Source organism: Populus nigra, chromosome 5 (assembly GCF_951802175.1).
Source record: "Populus nigra chromosome 5, ddPopNigr1.1, whole genome shotgun sequence".
NCBI classification, from domain to species: domain Eukaryota; kingdom Viridiplantae; phylum Streptophyta; class Magnoliopsida; order Malpighiales; family Salicaceae; genus Populus; species Populus nigra.
The window spans coordinates 6,032,595-6,054,917 of record NC_084856.1 but is presented as its reverse complement, the minus strand read 5'-3'; the positions used below and the strand labels follow the sequence as shown (position 1 = coordinate 6,054,917).

At 36.1% G+C, this 22,323-nt stretch overlaps 3 protein-coding genes across 6 annotated transcripts; 2 read left to right on the top strand and 1 right to left on the bottom strand.

Annotated features, from left to right (window-relative positions):
* Nucleotides 1-1,602: 1,602 nt before the first annotated feature.
* Nucleotides 1,603-8,540, top strand: LOC133695448 (uncharacterized). Of its 2 annotated transcripts, none has more exons than XR_009842441.1 (17): nucleotides 1,603-1,915; nucleotides 1,994-2,036; nucleotides 2,194-2,315; nucleotides 2,599-2,706; nucleotides 3,277-3,421; nucleotides 3,500-3,591; nucleotides 3,981-4,074; nucleotides 4,226-4,721; nucleotides 4,936-5,078; nucleotides 5,280-5,644; nucleotides 5,757-5,924; nucleotides 6,658-6,948; nucleotides 7,073-7,486; nucleotides 7,576-7,613; nucleotides 7,693-7,778; nucleotides 8,167-8,254; nucleotides 8,388-8,540. XR_009842441.1 is itself a non-coding variant. In XM_062117453.1 (17 exons), exons 1-17 carry the CDS (start codon nucleotides 1,736-1,738, stop codon nucleotides 8,463-8,465), a joined length of 2,958 nt encoding a protein of 985 aa, XP_061973437.1. In that variant the 5' UTR covers nucleotides 1,605-1,735; the 3' UTR covers nucleotides 8,466-8,540. The 2 variants fall into 2 exon arrangements, 1 of the variants encoding a protein (XP_061973437.1); XM_062117453.1 differs by having other exon boundaries at nucleotides 1,605-1,915; nucleotides 7,569-7,613.
* Nucleotides 8,541-10,062: 1,522 nt separating this feature from the next.
* LOC133695450 (NAD kinase 2, chloroplastic-like) lies at nucleotides 10,063-16,840 on the top strand. 3 transcript variants are annotated; one of them, XM_062117455.1, is made up of 8 exons: nucleotides 10,063-10,454; nucleotides 11,907-13,706; nucleotides 14,426-14,547; nucleotides 14,649-14,790; nucleotides 14,877-15,101; nucleotides 15,609-15,683; nucleotides 16,175-16,276; nucleotides 16,363-16,840. In XM_062117455.1, the coding sequence occupies exons 1-8, from the start codon at nucleotides 10,227-10,229 to the stop codon at nucleotides 16,564-16,566; spliced, it is 2,898 nt and encodes a 965-aa protein (XP_061973439.1). In that variant the 5' UTR covers nucleotides 10,063-10,226; the 3' UTR covers nucleotides 16,567-16,840. The 3 variants fall into 3 exon arrangements, with proteins under 3 accessions (XP_061973439.1, XP_061973438.1, XP_061973440.1); XM_062117454.1 differs by having other exon boundaries at nucleotides 11,904-13,706; XM_062117456.1 differs by having other exon boundaries at nucleotides 10,315-10,454; nucleotides 10,571-13,706.
* A 690-nt stretch (nucleotides 16,841-17,530) lies between these two features.
* LOC133694131 (1-aminocyclopropane-1-carboxylate oxidase 5) lies at nucleotides 17,531-19,264 on the bottom strand. The gene is made up of 3 exons (XM_062115582.1): nucleotides 19,075-19,264; nucleotides 18,625-18,851; nucleotides 17,531-18,424 (listed from the first exon to the last, which is right to left on the bottom strand). The coding sequence occupies exons 1-3, from the start codon at nucleotides 19,180-19,182 to the stop codon at nucleotides 17,827-17,829; spliced, it is 933 nt and encodes a 310-aa protein (XP_061971566.1). The 5' UTR covers nucleotides 19,183-19,264; the 3' UTR covers nucleotides 17,531-17,826.
* Between the last annotated feature and the right edge of the window lie 3,059 nt (nucleotides 19,265-22,323).

Below are 22,323 nucleotides of genomic sequence, written 5' to 3'. Positions count from 1 at the left end.
CGGTTGCTTTTGAGAAAAAGTCAAATCTCGTTGGTTTTGTGCTTTAGAACTAAAACAGAGACTTGCAAACAGGCCGTGGTGATAAGTTTATACCACAGAGCTGAGCCTTGGTAATGAGATGTAAGAGTCCCAAAGCAAAATTCCCTGACAGGACAGCCCCTTTGGATCCAATAAACAGACCGTTACGCAACCAAGAAAGAAGTTAAAACAGGAAATCATGTAAGACATGTCGCTCTTTTGAGGATAGAGCGACGTGCCGCTGTTGTGAACAGTACCCTCTAATAAAATAAAATAAAGAAAACGACATGACATGCCTTTCTTCAGGAGATGAAACGACATGGGTTTTCCAAGATATCAAAAAGCGACTAACCATGGGAGAGTTGAAGCATAGATTACCGACAATATTTGTTTCCTGGAAAATATTTTTTAAAAAATTATTTTTTAAATTTTTTTGTGTTTGTTTGTTATTAAAAAAGGTGGTCAACAGAAAATACTTTTCGGTAAAAAAAAAACACTTTCTAGTCAAAGAAAAATTTGACTTGGTTTTTAGGAAAGTGTTTTCCCTTTTGGCTGTGTTTGTTTTCTAGAAAGTGGTTTTCGGGAAAACATTTTCCAAACTTTCATGTGTTTGTCTGTTATTAGGAAAGTTGGTCAACGGAAAACATTTTCCAGTCAAAGAAAAATTTGGCTTGGTTTTCAGGAAAGTGTTTTCCTGAATAATTTGAGTGGAAAACACTTTCTAAAAGTTGTGAAAAATTTAGAAATATTATTATTTGCTTATTATATCAAATTTGATCCTCAAATTTTTGATTGCTATATATATTTTGTTTTGAATATTTATTTTTTAATTTCATCTCTTAAAATTTAATTTTTATATTAACTTTGGTCCTTATTTTTATAATTTCTATTTGCTTTTTTCTTATCAATTTTTTATTGAAATTTTTTATCTATCAAATTTGGTCCTCATTTTTTTGATTGTTACTTATTTTATTTGAAATAATTTATGAAATATTAATTATTATTATTTCAATTTCTTCATTTTTTTATTTTTTTTATTTTTTATTTGATCTTTATTATTTTGATTATTTTTTATTTTATATGAGATAATTTATGAAATTATATTTTTTTTCAATTTCATTCTCATTCAACTTTTTAGTTTGTAAGATTTGTTCCTCATTATTTTAATAAATTTGAAAAAATAAAACACTAATAAGTTATTTTCCAATTTATTTTCCATAACATAACCAAACACTGAAAAGTGTTTTCCAATTTTTTTTTCATTACACTACCAAATATCGAAAAATACTTTTCCGGAATTCACTTTTCTGAAATTCACTTTCCAAAAAGAAACTACTTTCCAGCAAATAAATGGGGCCGACAGGAGGGACATCAATGATCGAAAACGCAGTGAAGATATTATTTTTTACATGAAAATATATTAAAATATAAAAAATATTAATTTAAAATAAAAAATAATAATTTTTTAAAATATTTTAAAAATATTTTTAAAATATAAAAATAGAGACAGAACCCCATCTATCCATCCTTTCCCGCGCTTTCATTTTATTAGCCCTTTGTGGTTTCACATTTCCCCACTCTTCAAAATTCTCTCCCCTCCAAAAAGACAAATAAAATCCCTAGACTCTCCACTACTTTTTGCTTACTAGTCATCTCTCTCTCTCTCTCTCTCTCTCTCTCTGATGCGGTTACCCATAGCATTTGCAAGAGATAGAAGATGTTGAATACGAGGCCTTTCAAGGGAGCGAACGTGTTCATTTCCAGGAACCTGGTTCCGCCTGAGGTCTTCGACGCTCTTCTCGACGGTCTCAAGCTCAACGGTGCCGATGTATTTCTCTGCTGCGATCCTTCGCGACACGGCCCCAACGATTTCCACATAATCTCTTCTCCCGATCATGTAGGTTCTATCAATTAAACAATTCCTGCACATTTCAATTCAATTTCACCTTCATTTGATTCTTTTTATACCTTTCAGGAGAAATTCGAAGATCTTAAAGCTAAGGGCTGTAATTTGCTAGGTATTGTCTTATAGTTTTTTTGATTTGTTTTCTTGTTTACTGTGCTGATACGCGTAGTTTCAATAAGGAGGGATATGGCTGTGTGAAATAACTTGCTTATTAATGAAGTGAATTTTGTTTATTGACAATCTTTATTTGTTTGTGTAATATTGAGCAGGTCCTCATTGTGTGCTTTCTTGTGCAAAAGAACATAGACCACTTCCCAAACAAGGCTTCACTTGCTGCCTTGCAATGGATGGTGTCAAAGTACTCGCGTCTGGCTTTGACATGGATGAAAAGGTAAGTATTGTGCTTATCGATGGGGACTATACAAGAATTATTGTCAACTTTTTTTTGTTCAACGGTTGTAGACAATATTTATATATATTTTCAAACGGGTTTGGTCATGATCACTCTTTTTTCTTTCTTTTCTTTTTGTTCAAGGTTTAATGGCTCATTCCAGCCTCTCTCTCTTTTAATTCAGAAGATTGTTGGGAGTCCAAATCTCAGTTTCCATGTCCTTCCCTCTCCAATTATTACATGTATAATACTGTAGGTTCCAATATTTTTTATTTTGTTTCAGGTTAAGATAGAACAGATGGTAACAGCAATGGGTGGGGTGTTGCAGACTAAAGCATCTGTGGATGTTAGATTTGTCGTAGTGAAGAATGTTTCTGCTGCAAAGTACAAGGTCCAGCTCTTGACGACCCTTGTTAATTCATAATGTTTTTCTTTTTGTTGTAGTTCTTTTGTTTGTGGACAAGCACTACAATTACTTTCATGCCTTGCTCTACTTCTCCTCTCCTGCTCTTTCTCTGTATGCATGTGTATTAGTGTCCGTGATGCGAGAAATTAGCTTCTAAGACTTCCAAAAACTGATTGATGCATTTTGTTGAGCTTGATTGTGCTCCTTTTTTCTTTTTTGAACCACTGGAGCTTGTCATCAAGCATGTCTTCTTAGGAATTGTTTTTTTGATGATGCTGTTTAAACTTAACATTTTCCATTGACACTGGATAGAGGTTGTGACCGAGTCCTGTCATTAGATTTCGTAGTGCCCCACCCACAAGGATTTGACACGCCTTAGAAACTTCATCATTTAATGGCCATTGCCAATCTACTTTATGATTGTTCAATCTTTATTATCCTTATTGTAGAGGTTTAGATGGTCAGGTAGAATATTGTTAGGATATGTAAATTTACATTGATAAATACTATAACTGCTCTTCTGATTTTTTATTTTTTTCCTTTTCCTTTTCGCAGTGGGCTTTGAATGTGCTGAAGAAACCAATTGTCACTATTAATTGGTTATATCAATGCTGGAATGAGCACCGTGTTGTTCCTCAGGAATCGTACAGGGTTCTTCCTTTTTCTGGATTAACAATATGTGTTACAAGAATTCCAGCAGGTTATCATATAAGCTATTTTCTTATTGTTGCTGCTGAAAAGATATATTTCTCTAATGCCGGTTATCTAATTTTCACAGATAAAAGGAAGGAGATTGAAAAACTCATCATACAAAATGGTGGGAAATATTCTGCTGAGCTGACCAAGAAGTGTACACATTTGATATCTGATATATCCTTTCCTGTTTTCTTAAGAAAACCATTGATTTTGATACTGTTTTATACTCTTAACTCTCAATCTCGCATTACAGCAATTTTCTTTAAGTGTTTTTTTTGTTAACAAAATCTTTCACAGTCTATTTTAGTTTTCATACAGATGGCCTCTCGTGTGTTTTCTTTTATTTGCCTATCCTAGACTGTTGTAAGCTTGTATATCACACATGCATCTGTGATTGTGTTGTGCAATTGCTCTTCGGGGGATTTTAAAATCTCATACATTTTCTGGGCTTGGGAAATATAGTAATAGATAGCAATATATGTACAAGAACTTGCAGTCCTGAATGGTAAACGTTTCTAAAGGCGTAATCAAGCTTGTGTATTTGTTTTCTTGACTGCTTGTACGCTCCTGAAGGTGACAAATACAAGGTTGCTAGAAGATGGGGCCACATTCATATTGTAACGAGGAAATGGTTTGATCAGTCTGTTGCTTGCAAAGGTAGTGTTTTACATTATAGATGCTATAAATTTAAATAATATTTTGAAGTAATTTTGTTTTTATTCTTGGATTCATAACATGTTATTCAATCAAGTTCTTAGAGATTGTAAAAATCGCATCTGACTTGGAAATCACCTTCTTTGATGAATAGCATGTCTTAATGAGGAGTCGTATCCTGTCCAGGGAGGTTGTCTATCTTCAAGCAAAACAGTGAGGGGTCCCATGATTGCACACCACAGTCAAGACAAGTGTGTTGGGAACACACTTTCTGTCCCATCCTCAGTGGCTTCAGAATCAAATTTGCCTGCTACTCTGTGTGCTGGGTCTTCAGATCCAGACTTGGAAGCTACACTCTCACAGAACATGTCTTCTATGTTTTCAGATCGTCCTGTTTCTATAAAAGTTGTGGACTGTGATAAGCCTATGGTAAAGGAAACAATCGAAACAAACCTTGATGGTTGTGTTGCCGATGACTCTCAATCTGAAGATAGTGATATGTACTTGTCGGAGTGTAGAATATCACTTGTTGGTTTTGAAGCTCCTGAATTACGCAAACTAGTTAATATGGTGCGGAGAGGTGGGGGGTCGCGGTATATGACTTTCAATGATAAATTGACCCATATCGTTGTTGGGGCTCCAACAGAGGTGTAAGCATTCTGTGCCTTGGCTTTCTTCCACTATCCTTATTTGTTTCAGGTTCTTTTAAGCAATGGTTCTCATGTATTATCATCCCATGCCAACTTGCTTATGTTTTCAGTTAATTCAAATTTTGTTGATTTGATCTTTCTGCTTGGCATGGTGAATTTGTGGAATCTCTTATTCTTTACATTCTTGGTCTCTCACATGCTTAATGTACTGTAGTGAAAAGAAGGAGTTACGAGGGCTTGCAGCTTCTGGTGTTATTAATGTTGTTAGAACTGCCTGGCTTGAGGATTGTGATCGTGAAAAGAAAGAGATCCCTGTTCTCTGTCAGCATATTGCATATGATTTACTTCTTCCCAAAGGTTTTCTAATGACTCTGTGATGACTGTCTTTTGATTTTTGTTTGTTTTGTTCTATTCATGATCAGACTGGACATATTTTGTTACTTATTTATTTTATATGTGTTTTGCTGAGATTAATTTTTGTTCTCATAAATAAGCTGTTAAAAATCTCTTGTCATGCATGTTTGTTATGCTCTCTAACTCCTCAACCTGATCATGTAGATCCTGTGAGCTCTCTCAAAGGAACAATTACAGGCATGGCTGGTAATCAAGCTAAGGGTTCCATTGTTCATCCAAGCATTCACTCTGATCAGGTGCTTGGTGGTGCAAATTCTGGCCTTAGAATGCCATCATTATTGAAAGAAAACAGAGATGTGGAACCAGAAATAAACATAAATTTGAGTATCCCTTTGGAAGGGACTGTGAGGTGGTCCCAACAAAATGTATTTCCTGTTGTAAAAGATCCAAAGAAAGGTGCAAAAAGGACGCAAAATGATTGCAGTGATCAAGATGTTCAAAGGATGAAGTCAATAAATGTATTTCAGGGGAAAACATTTTGTTTTTCAAAAAGCTTTCCTGAAGATAGGGTAACCAGTTGAAATTGACATTCTCTTATACATCTATATCCAACTATTGCAGTTAAATTATTGCATGAAATGTCTGGTGATGTTCTGAATTGTTTTATTTTTTTCCTGCCAGAGATCTGAAATTGTGCAATGGATCAATCTAGGAGGAGGTGAGGTATTGATAGATAAAGCAAAACAGAAAGTGCACTTCATGATTGAATGCCATGGTGTGATATCTAGGTTTGCTGATGATCCCCGAACTCTTTATGTGTCCAGTCACTGGGTCCGGTCTTGTTTGGAGGTATACTTGGATGGCTTGTAACCATTGATGTTCTTTGTTAGTAATGTTTCATTGTGGCATGATTATTTGTTGATCAGGATTTGAATTATAGAGGCTCAGATTCTACTTCCAGTTAAGAATAGCATGCACATGCATCCATGTTCCACCTCATATTTAACTTTATCACTTCATTGGGGGGAGGAACAAGAAATGGGAGAGATTTTTATGGGAATTTGTTAAATGGAGAGAAGTTGGGATATGAAGAACAACAATTAGCACTTGGGTGTTTTCTATAACCTTTTCTTACCTTTCTTAACCGATGCTTTAAATTATTCTTCAAGTAAAAGTCCATGGATTCTTTCCTAAATAAATACACGCAAGAAGAAGAGGTTGAGAACTCCAATTTGATTTTGCTTATTTTACTAGGCACCATCTTTAGGTATGCATTAGGTACCTTTTCTTCCAAGAAGAAGTCCATGGATTGTATGTATAATTATTTTTTTTTAACTTTTCCCACAACTTTGCTATCATGAAAAACACAAATTCTACCATCAACTTAAGAAGTATTTTCATTCCTCAAGAATAATAGCCTAAACTGAATACTCTTTACTTGTCTAATAATCTTCTTGCTGCTGCTGCTGCTATAGCTCCTTATTCTTTCTATTGTATTTTTTGTTTGCGTTTTGTTTGTTGTGGCTTCATTGTCTGCTAATCCATTTCTTACAATTGCTAATGAATGTGATTGCTATTGAAGGGTGGATGTCTGCTGGATATTGGTAGTCATATTATATATTCTCCACTTCCCTGCCGGATTCCTTTGCCTGGTTTTGAAAAATTCCGCTTTTGCATCTCACAGTATGAAGAGAAAGATAGATTGCTATTAAGAAACTTATGCTTTGTTCTTGGAGCTAAATTTGTGGAGAAATTGACTAGGAAGGTCACACATTTATTGTGCAAGTTTACCAGCGGGCCAAAGTATGAAGCTGCCTGTAAATGGGACATATGCTTGATTACATCTGAGTGGATTTACGAGTGTGTCAGGCAGGTATATTCCTGATACTTTTCTTTGTATGCATGCACACGCCATCCACTTGCACTTAAACTTGTGAAATTTAGAGCGGTACGTGTTTGCACAAAATATCTTTATACAACCTGCACTGTTTTGGCAGAATGAAGTTGTTGCAGTGGATCAGTTTTGCCCAAAAGAAATTACCTCTCAAGATGAAGAGGCAGGATTTTGCACTGAGAGCCAGTTTCCTACACAAGACGTTCAAATGATGTCTGGAGAGAATGCATCTCAATTTATTACTCAGCCACAAGGCCTTAGAAACTCATCAGCCCAAATTGGGGGTAGTTTAATCAACAGCTTCATGGAAGAGGCCCAACAATCTATTGATATCTGTAAAAAGGCAAAGATTTGTAAAGATAATGATCAGAAGAGTCTGCTTTCATCTAGAGTTCATTTGAGTGATTCTACCCTGAATATGAATTCCACTGAAGGTGACAACGCTAATGGAGAATCTTCTCATGACATTCCTGATGTAGCTGCTGCTATTGAGGACTTGTTGGAGCAGACAAGCAAGGTAAAAACACCAGTTATTTTTCGACTGCATGGTTAGCATTCAATTTATTGGTTAACTAATTCGTGTCTGGTTTTCCTACAAGATTCAAGATCAGAAGTCACCAGGGAGGAGTGGGTGTGATAAGAGTGTATCCTTAGATCCTGATTATTCTTTTAGATATATACTTTGCGACTTCTGCTTCTGTTTAATCCTTGACAATAGAACAGCTATTTTCATCTGACTGTTCAATGCTTGGTGAAGGCCATGGGGGTTCTCCCTCTGTGATCGGGTTACCGAAGCACTGGTTAAGTAGGCAAGTTTTTGTTTATGTTTGCAATCAGTATGTATTTTTGGTATCAAATAAATGATTATATATATGTTTTTTTTTTTTCAAACTAGTCCCTTGGTAATTTTGACTGTTTGCCTTGAAACTTTAAGATAAGAGAGGATGTCAGCCAGCGGATAGAAATATTCTTTGTTAACTCAAATCGAAAATGCCCTCTTGATTAGGGCTGCTTGTCATTATTGAGGACACAAAACCTTGAGAACAAGAAAAAGTCAGAATGTCAGCCAACAGATAGTTTTTCGTGCTCATCTCAAATTCAAAGTGCCCTCTTGATTTGTGCTAGTAAAGGTCCTTTTCCCCTCCTTTTATTTCGTGCACTTCTTTTGAATTGTTGTTGTTCCTCTGTTCTTTTCAGGACTGGGAGAAGAGATGAGCTATCCAGTCCCAAAGAAGCAAATGGAGGACCACATGATAGTTTCAGCGAAACACAAACAGACTCTCAGGTTTCAGCTCTTTAATCGTCTAAATTTTTTTATCAGTTACATGATTGTTAAAACACAGTTGCAACATCGTGTTTCCTTATTGGATGGAGGAAGGATTCTATTGCAATGATGGTGCTTGATGCTGTAAATGTAGGTTGTTGGTTATGAAGAAGATTTGACAGGGAGGCAAATGCTCATAGATAGAGTTCGTACCAGAAGTAGCATGACCTGAGCTGAAGCACAGGCGCATTCCTTGTCTGATTTAAAGGTAAGAAGTATCTCGGGAACAGAGAGCATTAAATGGAAAGGAAGAGATAGTCAATACAACTATCAATTGAGGCTACTTTTGTCCAATAAAATTGGGCAGCGCCACGCTAACACCACCAAAGAGTGGTTTGACAAACAAATATATATATATATCGGTCCATACTATTCGGTTTTGTCAATTAGAGACTGAGATTTGGATGAAAGAAAAGGTCGACTGAAAACTTTCACTAATTCAGACGCTTAATTAATCGCTGGTCAGGTTAAATAGACTCTTACAAGTCATTGATCTTAATTAGCCTTTTCTTTTTCAACGTTTGATTTATATATTTATTTTTGGGTCTTAAATTTCAAAAAATCATTTGTATTAATTTTGAGATTAAAAAGACTGGATTTTAGAATATTCAAGGGTTGAAAATTGAGTTGTAACTTGAACGAGAGAACTTTTTTTCTTTTTTTCTTCTAATGGATGCAAAATTAGTGAATGATTTTTTTTTATCTGCAAACTAGTGAAATAGTACTTGCAACTCATGGCATTATTTTGTTAACTGATGTGTGTTTGGTTTTCCTTAAAGATTCACGAGACTGTCTTCGATAAAACAATCAGCATATCTTCGTTTTGTAGAGCAAAGCTCATACCCAATCTCTAATTTTGTATTTAATTAAGACTTTATATTTAAATATTGAGATTTTATTCCTTTTTTCTTTTAACTTAATTCTAGAAAAATGGAGACTACTAGATGCTTGCTTCTCCGTAAAGCTAACCACGTGGAGGTAACAGTATTTTCTTTTGTGGTGGCAATATTTGTTTCGCCATTGCTTATAATATTTGCATCCTTATTTTTTTATATATAAATATATTGTTTTAAGGATCAAAATTTATCCTAGAAGTGTTCATACCATCAATGAAAAACATTTCCTTTATCGAACTATTACCATTTACAACAATAATATCTGTATTTTTCCTCTCCAATTACAATCAATTTACTATTAATATTAAATGAAAAACATGGTAGATTAGAGAATACACCCACAAAGGGAAAGAATCGCATAAAGGATTTGAGGAATTGACATTGAAAAAGAGCAATGCTAATTGTATTGAGTATTTTTCTCAGAATTATTCTTTTAAAATGATATTATACATCAAATGAATGAGTGAATCCAAGTAGTAAATAGTATATATCTATTTTCTGAAAAATAATTTCAAGAAAGTAAGAAAATTAATTCAAGAAAGTAAGAAAATTAATTTCAATCATTCAGTCTACAAGGTTTACTATTAAAATCCATTAACTCACTGCATGAAAGTTTCTTAAAAATTAATTTCGGATCAAAATTAGCATTATGAAAAACTTTTGAAGCAACACGACAAAAGCTTTATTTAAAAAAGAAAAAAAAATTCCACCACCACAAGCTAGAAAGGGAAGGGCTACCAATAATATCACCTCCAAAATTCAAATAAATAATTTTTAAGAATTTATCTGTTATTTTTTTTATTAATATAGATATTCAGACCCGTATATTCATTAATTTTATATACCCTGAATATTTAGTAATCTTGTAAGCAAACCCGCCCGACCAGTTGCCTCCTAAGGATTATCTATCCGCCATTTTGTATGCACAACATCGACACCAATTTTTTCTTTTCTCAATTCTTAAACAGTATTTTATTATCCTAAAAAATTAAAAAATAAACCACACAGCAAACACCAAAACTAAAATTCATTCACACATGGTGCTATGTCTCTTCCACGTGTCTATCATCATGAATAGGTTATCTCCGGTCACCGGAATATTGGCGTCATGTCCATGCTCGTTCAAGCTTCGTAACAGAGACAGTAAACTGGTGGGTTGTGGGTTTGATTTGCAAAGAAAGGAGAGGTTAAAGAGAAAGCTTAAGTTTGTCGTCAGTGCGGAGTTATCCAAGTCTTTCTCTGCGAACTTGGGTTTGGACTCTAAGGTCATTCTCCTTCTCACTTTATCATTTCTTTCTGATCTCTTCGTATTCTTTTATCTATCTTTTTCGATTAAATGCATCAGAGAGTAACGGGTACCCTTTTTTTTCATGTGGGCAAGATTGGCATGATTTCTGTGACTTGGAAACTTTTACTCGTGAATATTTGATGTTGCCCGTATTGAAACTCTTGGATCAGCTAATGGGTTTTTATACTGAGTATTATGACCGAACTTCAATTTTTGATTCGCACTTCATGTAATTTCTCAATTGGAATTAATTTAAAACCCGCTGAGTAGTGAGAACCATGCTTGTTGAATTCAAAATTTCAATGAGCTTGGTACTGTAACTAGTTAATTGTACTCTTAAGTAGATAATTGTGATTGAAACAACAATGTTGTTAAGTTATTTTGTCTTTGAAAGTGAGAGAGATTTGCTAGGAAAAAACTAAAGAAGAGCTTCTGGGCATAATTATCTGTTTTTCCTTCTTTCCAACAACCAATCTGGGCTTTAAACATAGTTATAGACATGAAATAGCAAACCTGTATGATTAGTCAAAATTAGACGTTTTAGTGAACTCGTTACATCCCCATAAAACTATGGAAACTATTGTATCGAGTTTATTCACAATAAATGCGTTTTCTAGCATTTGACTCCGTACCACTGAAAGGTTTAGTGTACACTTGAACTTAAAAGATAACCTAATAAGGCGAAATAATGCTTGGATAATGATAATGGGTTTACACGGATCTTTTTGGGTTGAAAGCACACATCAAAATGACATTGATGTAAATTGACAAGGTAACATTTCCATTTTTTCATCAGAAGAGGTGTATCCTTTGAGCTAGGGCAAGGCCCATCATCAGAAGCTGTCAAATTAGAGAAACTGAGTTTGAAAACTTAATTGTGGGATTGAATAAAGGAAGTGGCCACTAACATTCTGCTCCCTTTTTCAGCTGTTCTTACTCTCACAATCTTGTTTTCTTAGTGCTCATGGTTATCCACTTACATGTTACTTTCACATCCTACCTGATGTTGCTATTTCCCTTTTTATCAATTTATCTGCATCAACAAGAATAATTTTTCTCATTTTCTAGGTATGTTGTATTATTTCCACTTTGTGTGTTTTGGTTCTTACTTATTTTCTATCTAATATGTATGGTTGATATAAAAGATGGTGATTTAGGGTCTGTTTGGGAATGCCGTGACTTTTAGTTGTGGCTGTGGCTTCTCAAAAGCTACAAATTGTAGCTTCTGAAAATGACTGTAAAGTCATGTGTGGAAGGGGTTGTGATATTAGCTTTTAAGTATTACCAAACACTTTGGAATTTTACCTTTGAATAAAAAGCCATGGAATGTAAACAAAAGCCAAAAGCTAGTGATTCCCAAACGGGCACTTAATGATTTAGGAAAGATATCCATATGATAGACTGACATGTATATATATTTGATTAGAAGATCGGTCAGTCTCATGATCCATCACAGCTGCCCTGGATTGGTCCAGTTCCCGGGGACATTGCTGAAGTCGAGGCTTATTGTAGAATATTTAGAGCAGCTGAACAGCTTCATGCTGCATTGATGGATACATTGTGCAATCCATTGACTGGAGAGTGTAAAATTTCTTATGATTTTACACCAGAGGAAAAGCCATTGTTGGAAGATAAAATAGTATCTGTGCTTGGCAGCATCCTTTCGCTTTTGAATAAAGGAAGAGAAGATGTTCTTTCTGGAAGATCTTCCATCATGAGTTCCTTTCGGGGTGCAGAAGTAAGTGCAATGGAGGATAAACTTCCACCTCTAGCCATTTTCAGGAGTGAGATGAAAAGGTGCTGTGAGAGTTTGCATGTTGCTCTTGAAAACTATTTGGCACCTGACTATGATCGAAGCCTGGATGTATGGAGGAAACTGCAGAGGTTGAAGAATGTATGTTATGATTCTGGTTTTCCCCGGCTTGATGATTGTCCTTGTCATATGCTGTTTGCAAATTGGAATGCAGTTTATTTATCCACTTCTAAAGAAGATCTAATGTCCAAAAATTCTGAGGCTGCATTTTGGAGGGGTGGGCAGGTAACAGAGGAAGGTCTAAAGTGGTTACTGGAGAGAGGATTCAAGACCATTGTAGATCTTAGGGCGGAAATTATTAAGGATAACTTGTATGAAGCAGAGGTAGCTGATGCTATTGCAGCTGGGAAGGTTGAATTGATTAAAATTCCTGTTGAAGTTAGGACAGCACCTTCAATGGAGCAGGTTGAAAAGTTTGCTTCTTTGGTTTCAGATTTCAGCAAAAAGCCCATCTATCTCCACAGCAAGGAAGGAGTATGGAGAACTTCTGCTATGGTCTCCAGATGGAGGCAGTATATGACTCGCAGTGCATCTCAGATTACCACTCAGAGAGATGTGGGAAGTAGGCCGGGACCTTCCATCATCATTAGAGGGGGGTCCCTCTCAGGACAGGAAAATGGATCTCTGCCAGAGGCTTTGGATAAAGATCATGGTTCAAATGGAGCGTCTAATGAAGTTGTCTCTCCAAAGGATGAAAACGGTCAGAGCATTAACGGGGCATACAATGACCATGCTTCTGTTCAGGGTTCTATTCCATTAGAAATGGTAGATAATGGGGTCGGATTCTCAGCAAATATCTCCATGGAAGCTGACCCTCTGAAGGCTCAGGTCCCTCCTTACGATTTCTTTTCCAAAGCAGAGATGTCCAGATTTTTCCAAACTAAAAAAATCACACCTCCAACATACTCTAAGTATCAGTTGAAAGGGTTTGAAAAGTTGCTTGTTTCTAGAAAGACAGGTGTTGTGACAGTCCCAAAAGTTGATGGTATTGATCCCGAGTTAGGGTTCGTGGAGGCAAAAAGATCCTATGGATTAGTAAGAGGTAAAAATGCATCTCCAAAGCCTCAGAGCTCACCTGCTGACAGTGCCAAGCATCTGAATGGCAGTAGTAATACTTCTGCTGGTTCAGGCAATGGTGTTGTTTCCTCAGCCTCCAGTGATGATGACATGTGCACTATTGAAGGAAACATGTGTGCTTCTGCAACTGGTGTTGTGAGGGTGCAGTCAAGAAGGAAAGCAGAGATGTTTCTAGTGCGGACAGATGGATTCTCTTGTACCAGAGAGCAGGTAACAGAATCTTCCTTGGCCTTCACTCATCCTAGCACCCAGCAACAGATGCTTATGTGGAAAACTACGCCAAAGACAGTATTGTTGCTGAAGAAGCTGGGGAAAGAACTCATGGAAGAAGCAAAAGAGGTACCATGTAAAAATATCCTCAATTGATGCCAAATTCCTGGAAAATTGGCTTCTTGATATAAGTGAATTATGAAACCATAATTGTGTAGGCATTGCTCCAAATTTCCAAGGATCAAAGCATCTGCATAGTCATTAAAAATAGATCAAGGTTTTACTTGAATTTTTATCCAAAAAAGTTCAAATTGGGTTTTTCTCAATTCTCATTCTCAATTTGAAAATTTTCCATTGCAGCATAGAGAAAATCAACATATGCAGTTGCATTCTCATTCACTCAATTTGAAGTGTGAAGTCTAGAGTCAAATTTCTTTCAAACAAAGCCTTAAATATTACATTGCCCAGAATTACAAGAACATAAGAACACAAATGAAGCCTTTTTGCTTGGAATAACACTTTGTCACCCTCACCTTTGATTACATTGTCTTGCAATTTCCTTAAGACAAACTTTGTCCATTGAGTTCATCACTCAGTGCTTGGGAAATGTTGACGGAAATTGATATCCATCGTGTCTTATGGTTGGTTGAACATGAATGTAGAGGGTACCCATAGGGGAAACAGGTTGCAGGTCCTACAGGGCCATACAGGTGCTGAGTAATGATAATGGAAAATGGAAGCAGGGATTACCTCAGGGCAATGCTTTCAGAACTTCGTAGTAATGAGTACCACTGAAATCATTTTATTCATGTGTAGTAATCCTGACTTATTTTTCTGTCTATTGGCAGGTTGCCTCCTTCTTGTATCACCAAGAGAAAATGAATGTTCTTGTTGAACCTGATGTTCATGACATATTTGCTAGAATTCCAGGGTTTGGATTTGTTCAGACCTTTTATAGTCAAGATACCAGGTACTGGAAGTTGGGAATTGGGATCCAAACAAGCAAAGACATTGATGTATAATTTTATATTCCAAATGCCTCACTGGTAGTATGTGCATCTCTTGATTCAGTGATCTTCATGAGAGGGTTGATTTTGTGGCATGCCTGGGGGGAGATGGGGTTATACTACATGCATCAAATTTATTTCGAGGGGCGGTTCCACCTGTTGTGTCCTTCAACCTTGGATCTCTTGGATTTCTGACTTCTCATTATGTAAGTTTGATGCCTCATGTTTTGTTAATGGTGTTTTTATGCTCTCATACTTGACTGCTGCCTTTTGTTCTTTCTTTTTGATATAGTTTGAAGACTACAGGCAGGACTTGAGACAGGTTATTCATGGGAATAAGACCTTGGACGGTGTTTATATAACTCTTAGAATGCGCCTCCGGTGCGAAATTTTTCGCAATGGTAAAGCAGTGCCTGGGAAAGTTTTTGATGTCTTAAATGAGGTGGTAGTTGATCGGGGTTCTAATCCATATCTTTCTAAGATTGAATGCTATGAACATGACCGACTTATAACCAAGGTGAGTTTGGCAATGTCATGTCTCAGAAGACACAAATTCACATTCTTGCATACTGCCCTCAATTATTTCACAAGGGGCAAGACTTATATTGGCTCCGCAGCTTAGAATAAATTTAAGTTTTATTTTGGTGTTTTAACAGCAATGCACATTTACTCCACATTCTGCATGGTTACACATATACATAGCATACAAGAGATTTTTACATCTTCAATGATATTTCCGTACTTATTTTTATGAATACCTTTTATAACCAAGGTGAGTTTGGCAATGTCATGTCTCAGATGACACAAATTCACATCCTTGTGTTCTGCCCTCAATTATTTCACAAGGAGCAAGACTTATGTTGGCTCCTCTGCTTAGAACAAATTTAAGTTGTATTTTAGTTTTTTTACAGCAATGAAAATTTATGCTCATTCTGCATGTTTAAGCATATACATAGCATACAAGAAATTTTCACATCTTCAATGATATTTCCGTGCTTATTTTTATGAATACCTTTTCTTCTAGGTGCAAGGTGATGGAGTCATAGTGGCCACACCTACAGGAAGCACTGCTTATTCCACAGCCGCAGGAGGTTCCATGGTAAACTGTCCTTTTGAGTGTCCTTGCAATTTGTGATGTTTAGCATCCAGATAGTTATCAACTCTTAGATGTGAATTCTTACATTATTTTGAGTTTTCATGCCTAAATCTTAAATTGTTTTGGGGAGCCTTGTTTCATTAGGATGCGTGAAAGTTGTACAAATTTGTCCATGTACTCTTTAAGAATTGCTAGAGTGAATATATTTTGAGAAATCTGACTTAAGTTTGTTCCTTGTAGTTGGATTTTGTGCTATCTATTCTTCTTCTTCCACCCATTTCTTTATCTACAAAGCTATGTTAATGGAAAACCATCTCTATCAATCCCTTTTTCCCTTGCAAAAGGATTGACAAACAAGATCGAGGGCTCATTTCCCTTTCCTCTCAAAACCTCTGATGCAAACATGGTCTTAATATATTCCCTGTGGTTATTGCTATTTCTGGCCACTTCCAATTAACGTAATCATCTGTGTATTGATGTGTATACTGGATCAGGTGCATCCAAATGTTCCTTGCATGCTGTTTACCCCTATCTGCCCGCATTCTCTGTCATTTAGGCCAGTCATCCTTCCAGATTCTGCAAGACTTGAATTGAAGGTAGACTAAAGGCTCTCAGATTCTGCAATCATATTTCTTTCTGTTATATTCTTCAGCTTGAGGATTTATAATTGCTGATCAAACAGATTCCAGAGGATGCTCGAAGTAATGCATGGGTCTCTTTTGATGGGAAGAGGAGGCAGCAACTCTCAAGAGGGGATTCGGTCCGGATATCTATGAGCCAGCACCCGCTTCCAACAGTCAACAAATCTGATCAAACAGGTGATTGGTTTCACAGCTTGATCCGCTGTCTAAACTGGAATGAGAGACTAGATCAGAAGGCCCTTTGAAGCTCAGAAACTGAAGAGAAACCTGCTCCATTTTCAACCCAGGATCGAGGTTTGTGTAAATTTCTATACAGATTGTAAATTAGGCTACTAAAGAAAATTGAACATACAGTGAGTAAATACTATTCATTAGTCATTACAAACATTGGCTCCCACATGAGGATAGGGCTTGCCATTTTCTTCTTCTTGTTCTTGTCGATAATGATAATGCAAGTATATACTATGAATGACTATTGGCAATAGAAACATAACCTTTCAGCTTTGGCTGGACCTACAATCTCGATGCCTGGTTGCTCATACTCTGTTGATAAAACTTTATTTATATATGATGTGTTACTTGTTTAGTAATACGTTGGAATTCCTAGGATAGAGGAAGGAGTACAAAATATAAAATAACTTAAAAAAGCGCAAGGGCAGAGTGGATATTATACTGGCGTGGTATCGAAAGCCTGTGTATTATCTAGGTACTCCTTGAATCTGGATGCCGCACCTCTCTATTTGTGAGATAATGAAAATTAGAAAAATCTTTAAAGCACCATTAATGATCTTGATCAATGTATCAAACACAGGGTTAATTACTTATATGGTCCCTAAGGCTTAGATGCTGGCCATTCTAAACCCTGTGCTTTAATTTTGGGCACAACAACCCTCAGATTTTCAATTCGTGGTCACTCCATAAAACTCATGTTCATCAAATTTCTGATTTGTGCACACATACAAGTGGATGAAAGGATCAGATGTGACCATTAAAATGTTTACAGCTCTGGGCGGTCTCCCCTCCTCTCTTTTATATAACAACCATTTAAACAAACCAGCGCTTTGTTTCTGCAATCTCCTACCATTCAAGTTGCCGGACTCTCCTTCTCCCCGCTTCCCTCAATTATTTATCTTTGTTCCCCATCCACCAGTTTTCTCATGAAATCCTCAAAGTGTACTACACAAACAGAGTCTGGTAAAAAGGAAAGGATAAAAAAAAAAGTAGTTTCTTGAAGATATAGAGCTTTCACAGTACTGTTTATATAGGATACTATTAATTGTACAAAGCAAACTTTAGCAAATGTAGTGTAAACACCTCATAATTGCATAACAAGGAAAGGACATGAACAATCTAAAGAAAACACACGGATATAACAAGCTTTCGTTTCTCTTCATATGTATGGTTAAGAGAAAGAAGCCTTCTGCCATGAGGCAAATTACCTGTCACTAAAACCATATACTAGAAAAAGAAAAGGTTTCATCTTCTTAATGTGAAGCTGCACCCTTTTACATGGCAGTTGCAGCTCGGAACCTGGGCTCTTTCGGAAGGAACTTCTGCTCAGCATAAACAGACATGTAATCACCGAACAAAAACTTGGGGTAAGTTTGATTGATCTCTTCGCTATCTTTCTCCACCAATGCTGGTGCAGGAGCTACAGTGGCCTTAAGCGATGGATTATAGAAAGAAGCAATCGACCTTCTGTTCCCGTCCGGGGAGGCCAAAACACGGTGCCACGTACTCTTATATCGGCCATTGCTAAGGACCTCAATCTGATCACCGGTATTGATGACAATAGTGTTCTTCATTGGCTGGACATCAATCCATTGCCCGTCCTTGAGAATTTGAAGGCCACCTACCTCATCATCTTGGAAGAGTAAGATGACACCCCCAGCATCGGTGTGGGCTCGGAGGCCATTGACTAGCTCAGGATGAGGACATGGTGGGTAGTGGCTAACCTTGGTACCAAAGAAGGCACCGTCTCCTTCTCCATCATTGAATGCCTTCTTGATGTATCCTTTTGGTAAGTCCAAGTTCTCATCCATCACTTCCATGACCTTCTCGGCCAATTTCTTCAGCTCAGCACGGTATTCAGTCATGGTTTCCCTGTCATTATTGCAAGAAAGTTATATATTGCGCCTGTTTTTCTTTGATTAGTTATACCATTGATAATTTTCAGGGATGGTGAAAGTTGAGTTATATTTGTCTGTGCCGAGCCTGTTCTTTTATCGAGTCACCTTTTGTTTATACGAGTTTAAGAGGAGAGAAAGAAATCATGCATGGAAATTGAAAGTGCTTATACTTACTTGAATCCGGGGGTTTTAGATGGCCACTCGTTGTTATCTAGGAGAGTGATAACATCTTCCCAGTCCACACTCTCCAATTTCTCACCGCTCTTCTTCCCAGCTAAGTCATTCAAAGTCTTTGCTACTGTTGAGTTCTTGAAGGTTTCCTCTCTTTCCAGCTTAAAGTATTCTGAGCTAACCTTCTTCACCCTCTCTAGGAGCTCCTCTGGGAGTCCATGGTTCATCAGCTGTAACAAGTCATAAACAATGCAAATTAATTTAGAGAAATCCTCTTACACTATACGCTCTTGGCAGGTAATGCCACACCAGGAAATTCTTTTTAAGGGTAATGACTTGAATGGCTAAGGAAATCCAATATTATCCACCATTCTTTTCTAAGACCCAATTTTATGTGTTATGATCATCCAACAAAGAAACATTGCCCTGAAACTACATAAAAAATAAAATTACCTGGAAGAAACCCCACTCCTCGCATCCATTGGCAATCTGAGCCATTGTCTTGGCCCTCTCTTCGCCTGTGCCATTGACCTTAGAGAAATCAATCACTGGAATTGCCATGGAAGTAAAGGAAGCAATGAGCCGAACACAAGGTCAGAGGAGGAGAGGGAGAGATTGCTTTTATTGTGATTGCAAATGGAAGGGTTGCATGGGGGGTTATTTATAGTAAGATTTCCCGCCATCTAGATTGTCAACTCTCTTCTTAATTACTTTAATTTGTTTTTTTTTCCTTAAAATAATTAAGAAGCCTTTGGGGTGAGGTACGTGGGACGGCGACATTTTTGCTTAAGGTCAACGCTTTAATAGCCACGTAATGCCACCGGCAATCCAAAACAGAAGCATTCTGTTGCACTTTCATAGTTTCTTTCAGGTGAGGTGATGCGTATACATACCTCTCTTTTCTATATTCTAACTGTCAGATTTCTTTTTACTTCAAAAAACATAAACAATTACATCCTATCATTTCTTTCCATAATTAGTTGCAAAGGTAGCCAAAGGCAAAGTGAAAAAAAAAAAGACAAAACAATTAGGGTTGTTTGTTTGGGAGTGTGGTTGTGGTTACTTTTCATGTTGAAGTACATTAAAATGATATATTTTTTTAATTTTTTTAAAATTATTTTTGAAATTAACGCATCAAAACGATCCAAAACATATAAAAAAATGAATTTTTTTACGTTAGTTGATCCACGTTTTCAAACGCTCCCTAAATCAGATTGTAAAAACATTATAGCTCTTTTTATATTTTTTTTTATTCACCACTGTAATGCAATAATCTTTTTTATCATTATAAGAAAAATTGCTTGTTCTTTTAACCAGGGGTATCTTTGTCTTTTTATATGGTACATTAGTCATTATAGATTTGTTTGGAGGAAGCATTTTTGTTTATTCAATATATTTATAACAGTTAAATAACTAAAATACCCCTAGAATAGGAAAAAAAACTAACATTATAGTAACTTCAATATATTGTCTTTTTCTTTTTTATAATATGGTAAGATTACAAATATGACCTTAAGGACAAAAACTAAGCCATTTAAATAGGGGTATTGACGTCTTTTTATCTTGGTTTATATATATATATAATTGTTGGTTTGGTTGAAGATACTAATATAATTTACAATTTGATTAATAATTTTTAAATGAAAACAGTTGTTAATGCGTGCCTAGCATGCGCTAACACGTGGGAGATGTGATGCATTTTAGACAACGTGTATGGTGTCTCTCTATGATAGTAAATAAGCTTCTACCATCTTATTTGGTTCTCTTTCGTGTTCTCTTTTTTTATTGGTGGCACATGGTGTCTAAATATGGTTGGTTTATTGTCGGTGACCCTTCCTTCCCCCCCTCCATTTATCTCTCCTACCTAGAAAATCAACTTCGGTCCTTGTTGGTGTTTTAGATTCAATTCTTTTAGTTTTTATCTTTGATCTTTATCCTTTTCTCTATGTTTCACCGGTTATCTGAGTTGTCTTTGAACTCATTAAGTTGATCAGGTTAAATTGAGTTAACCTCTATATAATTTAAATTTTTTTACTAAAAACATATTAATAATACCTGAATATTTTTTTTGTATATTAAAAAAAATCTAATTCGACCTGTAATTTAACACGGCCAACAATATAGTATTAGTCTAATATATTATCAACCTCGAACTAGTTGTACATCATATGCGTTATATTTTGATAGTACATGCTAATATTTCGTTGGTTATGCATGCATGCGAGCTAGCTAGCTAAAATGGTTTTTTGATTGTTTTACTTTGTAGTTTTGGGGTATCTCTAGTACTGTTGGAGCTTGGGTGGATGAGTCCTCACCTTATTTTACTGAGTAGTAGTTGTTCTTCTGATCTGATTCTTATATTTGTCTGAATGTTAGGATACATATATATAGGATCGGACACACTATATATGGACCGCTCGATCAATAAGTAATGTCGGAAAATTAACCATATCAACATCCACCAATGCTGTACTTGTAGAGATAATGTTAGGAATCTATCTATTTCATTGCTGTTCTTGTAGAACTAACTAAAAGTTAGAAAGCCATCTAAATCATTGCTGTTCTTGAAGAGCTAATGTTGGAAGGCTACCTAATCCATTGATGTACCTTGTAGTCATTGTAAGTTGTAAAAATTGTAAGAAAAAATATGGTCGGATTTGCATAACTGGCATGTTTCCAGATACAATCAATCATAACATGATTCAGTGATTCTTCTTTTAGCCACGTAGTATGCATATGACAGTGCCATATCCTCAAAGCTGGATCGTATCATTTCTGTCTTTTATATTTGTGGTCGAGAAGACATCATCACCATATGATATATCCGTGCCACCCTCTCATTCAAATCCCTGCAAATAGAAAACAGAAAAAAAGAAAAAAAGCTGATGTGTTAGTGTTAGTATCAGTAGCTAGGTAGCCGTAGTTTGAAAGCAAATGTTTTATCGCAGTAGAGATCGTGCATGGTCACAAAATGGACATCAGTGGTGACTGTGGAATGCTTGCCAGCACTCCCTCAACATCCCAAGTTCGTTTGGACTTCCATGACCTGCACCTCGGTGAGAATATATAAAGAATAAATTAATAAGCAATGAAAAAAATTGTTTAATTACATATATAGAATATCTCTGAGGAGCCAGGCAGAGAGTACTGTTAGCTAGCTAGGTATCGTGTCTTCATCATACCCATAGAGGATCAAGAGTCAAACTGGCTATCTAATCCAGCTAATTTTGATGAACAGAACATGGGTTCAGTGGCTTAAGGTCAACTCGACTTGCTATTAATATAAACTTTTAAGTAGAAAATTGTCGTACGTAGTAGAAGTCTGTGCCCAGCAGGACTACAGAGCTGGCAGTTTGCTAACCTGAGCACCTTATATTTATTTAAATCTGTGAGAACTCGAACCAGTGAGAAATTATTTAGGCATACTAAACGCAGCCCTTTTGCCATCTCTCGTCTTCATCATATATTGTTTGCATTTCATAAAATTCAAGCTCAAAAGATTGTTGCTGAAACGTAACTGTAAACTATAGGGACTTTTTTTTTCCAGAATTTATATATGACCAATAATCTTGTAACTTAGAGAACGATCAGCAGTTTAAGATATAGGTTTACTTAATGAATATTTTTGGTTAAAATATTATTCATTACAATAATTTGATATTATCCTGATAATTATTTTTATCTGAGGTCGCATAAAGGAGC